Source organism: Prionailurus bengalensis, chromosome E4 (genome assembly GCF_016509475.1).
Source record: "Prionailurus bengalensis isolate Pbe53 chromosome E4, Fcat_Pben_1.1_paternal_pri, whole genome shotgun sequence".
In the NCBI taxonomy this organism is placed as follows: domain Eukaryota; kingdom Metazoa; phylum Chordata; class Mammalia; order Carnivora; family Felidae; genus Prionailurus; species Prionailurus bengalensis.
The window spans coordinates 13,557,885-13,571,525 of NC_057360.1; the positions used below are offsets into that span (position 1 = coordinate 13,557,885).

The following is a 13,641-nucleotide window of genomic DNA, read 5'->3' on the forward strand; positions in this document are numbered from 1 at the left end:
GTGTGATTTTCCTCATATTTTTTATGCTTGGATTTGTTGAGCCCTTTGGACCTGGGTTTGTAGTTTTCATCAAATTTGTAACATTTGGTCATTATTTTTTCTCTCACCCTGCTTAAGTGACTGCTATTACACAAAGATTAGGTTGCTTGAAGTCGTCTCAAGGCATACTGATACTTTTTTTTCTTAAGTTCTTTTTTTCGCATTGTCTTTTCATCTACTGATGACTTCCAAGTTCGCTATTTTTTTTTTTATCAAAATGCCTAAAATGCTGCTAGTCCCATCCAGTGTGTTTTTCATTTCTATAAATTTTGATTTTTAAATATCTTTCATGTCTCTATTTGTAGTCACCTTGTTGAATATATAGAATGCAGTTATACTTTTAAAAAACTGGTTTAACAATGGTTTATGGCCACTGGGTCACCTGGGTTGGTTTCAATTGATTGATTCTTTAATGTGGTTCATCTTTTCGTGTCTGTTTGTGTAATTTTTTTTTATTTGCATGCAACAGTGTAGATTTTACTCTCTTTGGGTGTTGGATTTTCCTTCTTTTTTATATACATTCTTTAAATTTCTTTCAGACTTGGTTACTGGGGAACAACAGTTTGATCCTTTTGAGTGTTGCTTTAAGATTTCCAGATCAGTGTTTATTTTTACTTTGGGTACTTTTTTTTTTTTTAACCACTGCTGAGATGAGGTGTTTGTTAATACTCTATCCAATACCCAGTGATTTAAGAGTTTCGTTGTTGTTGTTTTTTAAGTCTGGCTGGTGAGAACAGACACTATTCCCCGCCCTTTGTGAATAGCATGTACTGTTCCTCTGATTAAAATGGTTCTTTCCTGTGGCAGCTGGGTGGCTCAATGGGTTAAGCTTCTGACAGGCTCAGGTCATGATCTTGTGGTTCCTGAGTTTGGGCTCTTCTGCTGTCAGTGCAGAGCCAGCTTGGACCCTCTTGTCTCCCTCTCTCTCTCTCTGCCCCTTCCCCATGTGTTCTCTCTCTTTCAAAAATAAATAAATATTAAAAAAAAAAAGAAAAAAAGAAGAAGGTTCTTTCCTGGCTTTGGTAACTTCCTAACACACATCTGCACACTGGTACTGTGCTGAATATTCAAGGGGGATCCTCTTCAGGTCTGTAGCATTTTCTCTGTATAACTCTCTTTCAAATATTCTGTCCTAGCACCCTGAGCTCAGCTTCATAGTTTTCCGCTCAGGCAGTCTGCCAGCTTCCACTTGAGTGCCATGACCTGGGAACTCTCTAGGCACTAAATTCAGGAAACCGTAGGTCTCAATTCACTTTTTTCTGTCTTTTGGGGATCACTGTACTTTCTTGCCTGATGTGCAGTATCTTAGGCTCTGGTGTTACTTACATATAAAAATTATACATATGCATATGTGTATATACAGATACACGTCTATATATACTGGATGGTATATATAAAAATGTGTTTTGTCCAGTTTTTGAGTTGAATTGTTTCAGTAAGGGAATGTAAATCTGATCCCTGTTACTTCATTTTAGCTGAAAGTGTACACCTGTCAGGCCCGATTATTACTTTCTTAGAAAATTCTTGTGTAGCTATGATTCTTTGATTTATTTTAGGCACCCAAACAGGAATTCCACTTAAAAAATATTTTTTAAGTACATTATACAAAGTGAAGGTAAATCTTGATCATGCTTAGGCTAGATTGGTTGGATTCTTTTGATACTTTGTCCTAAAAGTAATCTTAAATTTTGAACAAGTCATTGGCTTTTCTTTCAGATATATGTTAGCTAAGATTCAGTCTACTTGGGGCTTTTTCAGGGTATATTTTCTCAAGTCTTTCAGAAGGAACACCCCAAAAAGCAAGTAGGCTAAATTAAACTTTGGCCTTAAACTAAAAGTTCTCATACCAACTGGCAAACCACTGTAGTGGAATCGACCTTTCTGATTTATAGTTTTATTGCCTATGGCTCCAATTCTTTGGTTTTTTAAAAAAAAATTTTTAACATTTATTCATTTTTGAGAGACAGAGTATGAGTGGGGGAAGGGGCAGAGAGAGGGAGACACAGAATGTGAAGCAGGTTCCAGGCTCTGAGCTGTCAGCACAGAGCCTGACATGGGGCTCAAATTCACAAGCTGTGAGATGCTTAATCGACAGCTTACTAGGCACCCCGTCCAATTCTTTGGTTTTAAAAATGCATATTGTGGAGTGCTTGGGTGGCTTGGTTGAGTGTCCAACTCTTAATTTTGGCTCAGATCGTGATCTCATGATTCGTGGGATCCAGCCCTTTGTCGGGCCCTGTGCTGACAGTATGGAGATTGCTTAGGATTCTCTCTCTGCTCCCATCCCCCGCCATCCCCTCTTTTTCTCTCACAAAATAAATAAATAAAAACTTCAAAAAACCCCTGTTAAGCTGCATATTCTTTTATACCAGTTAGGTACATTAAGTGATAGTTTGTCCTTTTGATGGAATTATCATTCAATTCATTTATATACCATCTTGTGTATTTGATGTATATTTTTTTCTGGTGTAGTAGGTACTGTAAAACATAAAAACAAGAGCAGGTCATAAGCATATGAAAGCACATGTTTACTCTGTATTCTTGTGGCCTAATAAGTTGATTCTTTGTCCGTATTTCTCACTGCAGAGTACACCCAGTGTGTATTTTAATAACCTCTTTTGAGAAAAGAGTATGTACTGAAGGGCATATTTTATTTCACTTCTTTCTTTTTAAGGAATAGGAAGAAAGATACATCCCCTTTACTGCAGTGATTTTGAAGACTGCTTGCATATTAGAATCAGCTGAGGAATTTTTTCAAACAAAGGATTGATGCCCAGGCCCCACCTTGAAACCACAGATACTGACATATTTTAAGTCCCAGGTGATTCCAGTGTGCAGCAAGGATTAAGAACCATGGCTTAGAATATATCTGCTTTTAATAAATCAGCAAATCCTAAACTTGTGTGTGTCTCAGCATCGCCTGAGGACTGGGTAAAACTGAATGCTGGGCCCCATCCTCAGGGTTGGATTTGGCAGGTCTGGGTTGGGGCCTGAGAATTTGCATTTCTGGTAAGTTGTACATGATGGTTGAGAACCCCTGTGCCAGTAGTTGGAGACAGGGACGCTGTTGAGAAAGATGGATGTAGATGCAGGTGGGCTTGTAGGTTTGCCCCTGTGTTTGAGGAGTTTCTTAAAACGTTGTTTTGTCTATGATGTAGGCATGTGAGGGTCTCCACTAACAGTGTGGCAGGGAGTGGTTGAGAGGTTTAAGGTGTTAAACTGCCATTAAATGAGAGTGAAAGAACAAGTTGACTGTTTCTTTTTTTTTCCTTTTTAAATTTATTATTACTTTTATTTATGTATTTATTTATTTATTTATTTATTTATTTATTTTGAGAGAGAGAGAGAGAGAGAGCGCAAGCACAGGGGAGGGGCAAAGGAAGGGACACATTGAGCTGAAATCAAGAGTCAAGACGCTCAACCCACTGAACCACCCAGTCGCCACTGACTTTTTTTCTTGATATATCAGTTACTTTTTCTTACCTGAAGAGAGATCTTTTTGAATCTTAATTTCATCATCTAGTAAATATGCACTGCCCCTTTTTTTGTTTTTGTCATTGTAGATGAATATATGTTTTCCCTACATCTTTGTTCATGGTATTGGTGAAAATATGTCAACACAATAGGTTCTGGGAGTACAGCTCTTTACACCATCATCATCATTAGCACCTTAGGAATGGAATGAATTGTATGCATTCTTACATATATGGTAGCAGATAGCAAGCTATTTATATATCATGTAGTTCTTTTGGTTGCCGGTGAGTCCTTTTCACAATTTATATCAAGGAGAGCTTGTTTGCTAAGTGTATACCTGGAGAGCTAACTGGTTATCTACAGTTACGTGGGGAGGAGGTGGCATGATATAATGGACTGACCCAGAAGCCTTGATTTCAAATCCAATCCCATTTACCTGTGAACATCAGTTTCTTCATCTGTAAAATCAGAATACTAACTATAGTATACAGTTAGTTATTAGCCTGAAATGAGATAATGTGAAAATTTTTGGTAAATTCTGTAGAACTATACATATATTGAATGTGGTGGTTGATATACCTGTAACACCACACCTCTGCATGTGATGTTGATTCTACAGTTGACAAATGTAAAACCAGTAGGCAAAATGATCTTTATGATGTTAGAGTCTGCATAGGCATTCCTTGATTTGGAATACTTTTTGCATGATGTATGTATCTATTCTCTGTGCTTCAGTTCTCAGTGCTTTTAGCTATTGATGGGTGTAGGGTTTGGGGGTAGAATTGGCCATCTTATGCCCTACTTCCACCCTAACCACTTAAAGACATATTTAAATATAAAACAAAACCGTAAGGTTGATATGTGTGAACTCCATGAAATGGAAGGAAAATAGTATAAGCTAATTTGTGTATTTTTCGTGTTTATTAATAGACTGGTTTTTAGTTAAGGCACACACAAGATTAGGATATATTAGCCCCAAAGATGAAATTCTTTTTGTTTGTATATGAGTGTTCATAAAAATACTATTTTCTTCTAATAACTTCTTTTATATAGAGAGACTTGTTTTGACAAGTTCACACCACTTCTTGAACATTAAATCCATAGCCATGAAATAGAATACTGTTTTTATGTACCTTAGGTTTATGAGGAAATGTTTGCAGAGAAAATAGAATGTTTCTTTTATTCTAAATTGTTAAATTACTGTAGTTTTTTAAGACACATACTGCCTGAAAACAGAGGCATGCAATTTAGAGGAATGATGGTAATCCTTGTATCATATTTACATTCCATATGTTTGAACTGATGCCTGTCGTCTCAAGCCTATTAAATTGAATAGTTTTTGTTTATTAAATAGAAAGACAGTCTCCATAGATTTACTGTAGTTGAACTATTCATTTCAGTATGGATTAAAATTTTTCTTTTTCTTCTTCTTTTTTTTTTTTTTTTTAAGTAGGCTCCATACCCAACATGGGGCTCGAACTCATGATCCTGAGATCGAGTAGCATGTGCTGTCAACTGAGCTAGCCAGGAGCCTCTGGATTAAAACTCTTATTCTGATACAGTTAAGTGGTTATAAACCACTAATGTGTTAACTGAAGGCAGGACAGTTTACTTTGATTGATACGGTTTGACAGTATTGAAGGAGTGTATGAAATTATTATTATTAAGTTTGTTTATTTTGAGAGAGCATGAGCACGCAGGAGGGGGAGAGAGAGTGAAAGAGAGAGAATCCCAAGCAGGCTACTTACTATCAGTGCAGAGCCCAGTGCAAGGCTTGATCTCATGAATCGTGAGATCGTGACCTGAGCCAAAACCAAGCTGGGTGCCTAACCAACTGAGCCAACCAACTGAGCCAACTGAGCTGGGTGCCTAACCAATTGAGGCAACCAGGTGTCCTGAAATTATTGTTGATATGAGTTATTGAAGATTGATTTCATTTCTCAGTGTTTTTATTTTTCAGAATTTCTGGGAACGTTTGAATTTACTGAGAGTTTCTTAAAGTAAGCTAGCTAATAAATTCTAAAATTTTCCTCACTTTTCATTTTCATGTGTGTCTTAAAGGTTTGAAGGGGTGTGGCAGGAGGTTTCGGACTCGATGAGTTTCCACCGAAATGTCGGAGAAGTCAGGCCAGAGCACAAAAGCAAAGGATGGGAAAAAGTATGCAACACTCAGTTTATTTAATACTTACAAGGGTAAATCTTTAGAAACTCAGAAAACCACAGGTGAGTAAAAACAAGTGGCATATTTTTATGATTTTCATGGTTTTGTTTTATTACCGTGATTGGTATTCTGGAGCTATTCCTGTTAGGAGCTAGGACAAACCCATGTTTATGCAGCCCTCTGTACATTAGACTTTGTGTATGTGTTCATTTTTCAGGGGAAGAATTAAATAATCTTACAGCTGAAAATTTATAAGTGTTTTAAAATATGTTTTTTATTTTCTTATTTGTTGTCAGCAGACAATAAGTAGAACTGTGTGGTTCCAAAGGGGAATCTCATTCAATGAGATTGGTAGGCATAGAATTAGTGGGTATTTACCACCACTTTTAGTTATGGAATAAAGACAGTCCTGGGGTGTTTTGTTTGTTTCTTGATAACTTGAACCCAGTGTTTACAGTGAAAGGTGAAAACTGGACATTATGTATGTATGGTACGTTAGCAGTATTCATTATGAATGAGAAGTTAGCATATTCTAAATATGTACTAAATTTGGGGTTTAAAATAGATTCCCTGAAAAGATTACAAGACATGTTTTCACCCATGTTTTTCCTTTTCATAGTAAATAGGGTTGGTTGTTAAACTGTTTAAATCATCTTTTCAGTAACTCGATAGTTTAATATTTCTACTGTGGGTTATGTTGCTGGCATGTGGCTTAGTTTTAAAATTCTTAGAGAAAGACAGATATCACATGATTTCACTCATATGTGGAATTTGAGGAACTTAACAGATGATCATAGAGGAAGGGAAGGAAAAATAAGATGTAAACAGAGAGAGGCAAACCATAGGAGACTCATTTTTAAAGGTTTTGTTTTGTTTTTAAAGTTTGTTTATTTATTTTGAGAGAGAGAGAGCACCAGTGCGAGAGGAGCAGGAGGAAGGTTGGGGGGGGGGGGGCGGGTGCAGAGGATTCAAAGCAGGCTCTGGGCTGAGAGCAGATAGTCCGATACAGGGCTAGAACTCAAAACCTGTGAGATCATGACCTGAGCTGAAGGCAGATACTATGTTTAACCAACTGAGCCACCCAGGCACCTCCAAACTATACAGTTTGGAGATGTATAGTACAGAGAACAAACTCAGAGATTGATGAGAGTGGGGAAAATGGGTAATGGGCATTAAGGAAGGCACTTTTGGGATGAGCACTGGGTGTCATATGTAAGTGACAAATCACTGGATTCTACTCCTGAAGCCAAGAGTACATGGTATGTTAACTAACTTGAGAATGAATGAATGAATGAATGAATGAATGAATGAAGTTCATATTTTAAAATATTAGGAAATAATAGTTCAAGATTTCATTAATTCCTGTTGTCTTTCTATATAGTTTTAAGAATAAATTGAGCGATAAAATAGATGTTCTAAGAAAGTTGATGTTATTGATCTTTAGTTGCAGCTCGACATGGATTACAGAGTCTCGGAAAAGTTGGTATTTCACGGCGTATGCCTCCACCTGCTAACCTCCCAAGTCTCAAAGCAGAAAACAAAGGCAATGACCCTAATGTGAACATTGTACCTAAAGATGGCACAGGATGGGCATCAAAACAAGAACAGCATGAAGAAGAAAAGTGAGTCAAACTCAACTAAAGAATGAAACTATTCCCCTTTCTTTAGAGAACTTCTCTTGTCTTGTCTTGTCTTGTCTTGTCTTGTCTTGTCTTGTCTTGTCTTCTAAGATTTTATTTCTAAGTGATCTCCACACCCAGCATGGGTCTCAGACCCACAGCCCTGAGATCAAGAGTCGAATACTCCACCGACTCCAGCCAGCCAGGTGCCCTGGAGAGAGCTTCTATTTGCGTTCGTCCTGCGTGCTAGACGTTATGCTACATGTATTAGATACCTCATGCCATCTAAAATCTTTTACATAGCCAACTTTTGGTGAATTTGTTTTTTAAAGAAAGTTTTATTCATTTTTTAAAGTTTATTTACTTTGAGAGAGAGAGCATGTGTGCACAGGTGAGGAAGGGGCAGAGAAAGGGGAGAGAGAGAATTCCCAGCGGGCTCCGAGCTGTCAGCCCAGAGCCCGATGCAGGGCTCTGTCACTGTGAGATCATGACCTGAGCCAAGATCAAGAGTTGGATGCTTAACCGACTCAACCACCCAGGCTCCCATGATGAATTTGTTTTTGTGAGAATATTTAGGGGCAGTGTTTCCATGTGTCAGTGTAGAACAACAGATGACAGAATTGCTAATCACAACTCTTCTTCTGTACCATGTCAGGCGCCCTCAAACCCCCACCATATCTGGCATTCTCCGAATATAATTAGGAGTTGATTCTGTTAAATAATTTCCATGATACTAAGAATTCCTGCCTGCCTGGTTCACTGAAACTATACCTGATGCACATTTTTAAGTGCTCAAGTAATGTTATTTGAACGAATAAAGAATTAGCAGGAAGGCTGTGATAGAATTAATAATGACCTTATTCAATGCATGTTTAGCATTCTGTGTTTCAGGGATTATGCAGGGCTCTTAAGTTTATTGAATGACCAAGTGAAGTAGTGGTAATTTGGAAAAATAATACAAGCAATTGGGTACTTGGTGCTTTTTGTCTGTATCTGTGATCAAATTTTTGTATTCCTATTTGGGGAACTTTATATAGTAAATTTGACTTTACTTGGATAAAGCTTGTCAAAGACATTGTTCTCTGTTTCTTAGTTGTAGAATTATTTTGTAGTAGCAAGTTAGTTACGGGTCTCAGTATACCAGAAATATATTGCATCTGTTAAGTTTCTTAACTACTATCTTTTTTATTTTCAAGCATTAACTCATTATAATTATTGAATAAAACTGTAGATTGTTTAAAGATACCTTTTACTCAAAGGGATGTACCAGGCAGGTTGCTGTTACTGCTTCCGGTAACATTAATAAGTACAGTGGTGAACCTGTTGACTGCCAGATGGAGAGTTTGCTTAGACTTAGCACTGGTCAAGTCCACCAGTCCAGACAGTATGTATGCTATAATGTTATTTCTAATCATATAGAAATGTAGACTTTTTCAAAACAGACTTTTGGTAGCTATGCTCAATAATGAGTGTTCCCTTTTTTTTTTTTTTTTTTTGCAAAATTAAAAACAAGCTGTCTTCTTGGGTTATTAAAAGATAGACATGAAAGGGGATGAAAATAGCTATACTTTATTTAAAAGAATGCTGCAGAGGAAAAGCATTTGTGGGAAATGCACCTATGAGTAAATATGTAGCCAAAACCATCTATACACAGATTTACTATAAATACAATATTTATTTTATTTGAACATACAATATCTGAAATAATGGATTCATGTTTTTTTTAAGAACACCAGAAGTTCCACCAGCACAGCCAAAACCTGGGGTTGCAGCTCCCCCAGAAGTAGCACCTGCTCCCAAATCTTGGGCCAGTAACAAGCAAGGTGGGCAAGGAGATGGTAAGTGGACATTAGCTGAGGAAACTGGCTAGGTTTGATGGTTACTGAACAGCCATGCAGGAGATAAGGGGTGGATTATTATGTTTTGGCAGGGGTGGAGAACATTGTTGAAGGATATACTCTGGCCCTAAAAAGGGTCTTTTTTTCAGCTCTTGGGGTAGTTAAGTTTCAGTGCCAAAACCCATGTATGAGCCAATGATAGGAATTTAAAAGGGAGTCTTTAAAATCCCCTCTGTCCCACATTGTTTTATCTTTACCCTAGTACCTTTAGCTCTTTAAGGCATAAAAGGACCCAGACACTGTGTAGGTTGCTATAAACCATATTCATCACCACGTGTGCCCCATTACCTCTTCTATTTCAAACATGCTGCTCCCGATTCCATGGTAGAGAAGAGCTAGACAGTTTCCATAAAGCACAGTAACAGTAATACTCCCCCCACTTAGGAATGATGGACTCCCCAGAAAAATTTAAATTTTCCACTTGCAAACCAGGAAACATCTATAAAGCATTGTATGGGAACCTATCCAGGCCCTTAAACTAATACAATCAGATCTTTTAATTTATAGAAGTGTATAAATAGGCAAGCAGGCAGGTAGATAGATGGATGGATGGGTGAATGAGTGACTAGGAAGGTTGCAACCAGTATCTCAGTTGTAAATTCAGTGAAGGCATTTTAGCCTCACAGTGAATAGTTGCAGTGTTTGTTTATATATTCTATTTCAGTAATATTATTTGAACTGATTCTTAGAGTTACTAGTAAAGGAATTTGACTTTTTGAAAATGTGAGGAGTCATAATGAAAGAGAAACAGGAGTGACACTGCTTACTCGCCTCGTCGTCTTTAATGAGTTCTGAACAGTGTCTGGCAGAATCTTTTCTTAAAGTTTTATCTCCTCATGGCTGTTCATTAACTTTCCAAGGGATTCTAATTCTAAATAAACTTTAACGTTTTATGGATATAAACAGTCATCATTGAAAAGTGGAATAATTTATCAGAGAAAAGCAGAGAACTCTACCCTGGGAGGGTGTTTCCATTATCTTGAGTATAAGTGTTACACTTAATGTTTTAAAAAAATCTGTAGGAATCCAGGTGAATAGTCATTTTCAGCAAGAATTTCCCAGCCTACAGGCAGCTGGAGATCAGGAAAAAAAAGAAAAAGAAACGAATGATGACAACTATGGACCTGGACCCAGTTTACGTCCACCAAGTAAGAATACGTTCTATTTAATAAAAATGGTGAATGAGATGATATTTGTGTTTTATTTAATGATCTAATTTCCTGCCCAATATTATTGTTCTATGTGACTTGCCTATTTTGAAAGACAGACAGTAACTGCTATCATTCCGGTGTGGTTTTCACATACACAGCATTCGTAGAACTCAAGACCTCAAGTTTGAGGGTGGGGGTGGGGAGAGAACTTAAGTTTGGAGATGTACATCTTGGGCCTCACACCCAACCCACTAAATCAAAAATCTGCATTTTAACAAGATGCCTGGATGAGTTCTTTGCACATTAATAATGGTCATTTTTACAGTAGTAAAAATTTTGGACCAACCTCCCTAATATGCAAATATTTATTTATAAATTATATCCATTTATTTACTACTCTATTAACATTCAAGGATCCCTTGTTTTCTGAACTCAAAGCAGAGAACCAAATAAATTTGGATAGTGAGAAATAGTTGTGTACATTATAAAGCAAAAACTAAAAATAGAAATATAAAATCCTTGGGATTTTTAAATGAATTGTATTAGTTTCCGATTGTCATTACCAAATATATCAAAGAATTCTGTATACATGGGGAGGTTTTTCTTTTCACTGATGGTTACAAATCTTTATTTCTGATAACCTGATATATTTCATATTTCTTATGGCTCATTTCTTGTCTGGTTGGGTAAATCATCTTTTTTTTTCTTTTTTTATTTTTTTAATATATGAAATTTATTGTCAAATTGGTTTCCATACAACACTCAGCGCTCATCCCAAAAGGTGCCCTCCTCAATACCCACCCCCCACCCTCCCCTCCCTCCCACCCCCCATCAACCCTCAGTTTGTTCTCAGTTTTTAACAGTCTCTTATGTTTTGGCTCTCTCCCACTCTAACCTCTTTTTTTTTTTTTCCTTCCCTTCCCCCATGGGTTTCTGTTAAGTTTCTTAGGATCCACATAAGAGTGAAACCATATGGTATCTGTCTTTCTCTGTATGGCTTATTTCACTTAGCATCACACTCTCCAGTTCCATCCACGTTGCTACAAAAGGCCATATTTCATTCTTTCTCATTGCCACGTAGTATTCCATTGTGTATATAAACCACAATTTCTTTATCCATTCATCAGTTGATGGACATTTAGGCTCTTTCCATAATTTGGCTATTGTTGAGAGTGCTGCTATAAACATTGGGGTCCAAGTGCCCCTATGCATCAGCACTCCTGTATCCCTTGGGTAAATTCCTAGCAGTGCTATTGCTGGGTCATAGGGTAGGTCTATTTTTAATTTTCTGAGGAACCTCCACACTGCTTTCCAGAGCGGCTGCACCAATTTGCATTCCCACCAACAGTGCAAGAGGGTTCCTGTTTCTCCACATCCTCTCCAGCATTTATAGTCTCCTGATTTGTTCATTTTGGCCACTCTGACTGGCGTGAGGTGATATCTGAGTGTGGTTTTGATTTGTATTTCCCTGATAAGGAGCGACCCTGAACATCTTTTCATGTGCCTGTTGGCCATCCGGATGTCTTCTTTAGAGAAGTGTCTATTCATGTTTTCTGCCCATTTCTTCACTGGGTTATTTGTTTTTTGGGTGTGGAGTTTGGTGAGCTCTTTATAGATTTTGGATACTAGCCCTTTGTCCGATATGTCATTTGCAAATATCTTTTCCCATTCCATTGGTTGCCTTTTAGTTTTGTTGGTTGTTTCCTTTGCTGTGCAGAAGCTTTTTATCTTCATAAGGTCCCAGTAATTCACTTTTGCTTTTAATTCCCTTGCCTTTGGGGATGTGTCGAGTAAGAGATTACTACGGCTGAGGTCAGAGAGGTCTTTTCCTGCTTTCTCCTCTAAGGTTTTGATGGTTTCGTGTCTCACATTCAGGTCCTTTATCCATTTTGAGTTTATTTTTGTGAATGGTGTGAGAAAGTGGTCTAGTTTCAACCTTCTGCATGTTGCTGTCCAGTTCTCCCAGCACCATTTGTTAAAGAGACTGTCTTTTTTCCATTGGATGTTCTTTCCTGCTTTGTCAAAGATGAGTTGGCCGTACGTTTGTGGGTCTAGTTCTGTGGTTTCTATTCTATTCCATTGGTCTATGTGTCTGTTTTGGTGCCAATACCATGCTGTCTTGATGATGACAGCTTTGTAGTAGAGGCTAAAGTCTGGGATTGTGATGCCTCCTGCTTTGGTCGTCTTCTTCAAAATTCCTTTGGCTATTCGGGGCCATTTGTGGTTCCATATGAATTTTAGGATTGCTTGTTCTAGTTTCGAGAAGAATGCTGGTGCAATTTTGATTGGGATTGCATTGAATGTGTAGATAGCTTTGGGTAGTATTGACATTTTGACAATATTTATTCTTCCAAACCATGAGCAGGGAATGTCTTTCCATTTCTTTATATCTTCTTCAATTACCTTCATGAGCTTTCTATAGTTTTCAGCATACAGATCTTGTACATCTTTGGTTAGATTTATTCCTAGGTATTTTATGCTTCTTGGTGCAATTGTGAATGGGATCAGTTTCTTTATTTGTCTTTCTGTTGCTTCATTGTTAGTGTATAAGAATGCAACTGATTTCTGTGCATTGATTTTGTATCCTGCAACTTTGCTGAATTCATGTATCAGTTCTAGCAGACTTTTGGTGGAGTCTGTCGGATTTTCCATGTATAATATCATGTCATCTGCAAAAAGCGAAAGCTTGACTTCATCTTTGCCAATTTTGATGCCTTTGATTTGTCTGATTGCTGATGCTACAACTTCCAGCACTATGTTAAACAACAGCGGTGAGAGTGGGCATCCCTGTCGTGTTCCTGATCTCAGGGAAAAAGCTCTCAGTTTTTCCCCGTTGAGGATGATGTTAGCTGTGGGCTTTTCATAAATGGCTTTTATGATCTTTAAGTATGTTCCTTCTATCCCAAAATCATCTTATTTTTAATTGCTGTTATGTAATGCATTTCTATTAGAAATAGATGTGTTAGCTTTAGTGTTTTCTTGTTCAGTTGATTTTCACCAGTTATCTGTTGCTGAATAATAAATCTGGCAGCTTGAAACAAGAAACTGAACTGGAGTTAACTTCACACAGTATCTGAGGGTCAGGAATCTGGGAGCTGCTTAGCCAGGAGTTCTAGCTCAGGACCTCTGTCAAGAAAGTTGCAGTGAAGCTATCATCTGATGCTGACTTGACGTGGCTACTGTCCCAAGCTCGCTCACGATGCCTCTTTTGTATGTGGGCTGCTTAGAGTGTTGCTTCCCCGGATAAAGACAGATGTGACTATTCCCACTCTGGATGGAAGCCCAGTTTTTAATAACTT

At 37.7% G+C, this 13,641-nt stretch overlaps 1 protein-coding gene across 1 annotated transcript in view; it reads left to right on the forward strand.

The window, feature by feature from the left end:
* PRRC2C (proline rich coiled-coil 2C) overlaps window positions 1–13,641 on the forward strand; it is a 98,160-nt gene that overhangs the window by 19,407 nt on the left and 65,112 nt on the right. The window contains 4 exon segments of the mRNA XM_043568325.1: window positions 5,575–5,736; window positions 7,119–7,296; window positions 9,022–9,131; window positions 10,214–10,339. Of these exon segments, the coding sequence (XP_043424260.1) occupies window positions 5,625–5,736; window positions 7,119–7,296; window positions 9,022–9,131; window positions 10,214–10,339 (526 nt within the window). The 5' untranslated portion in view covers window positions 5,575–5,624.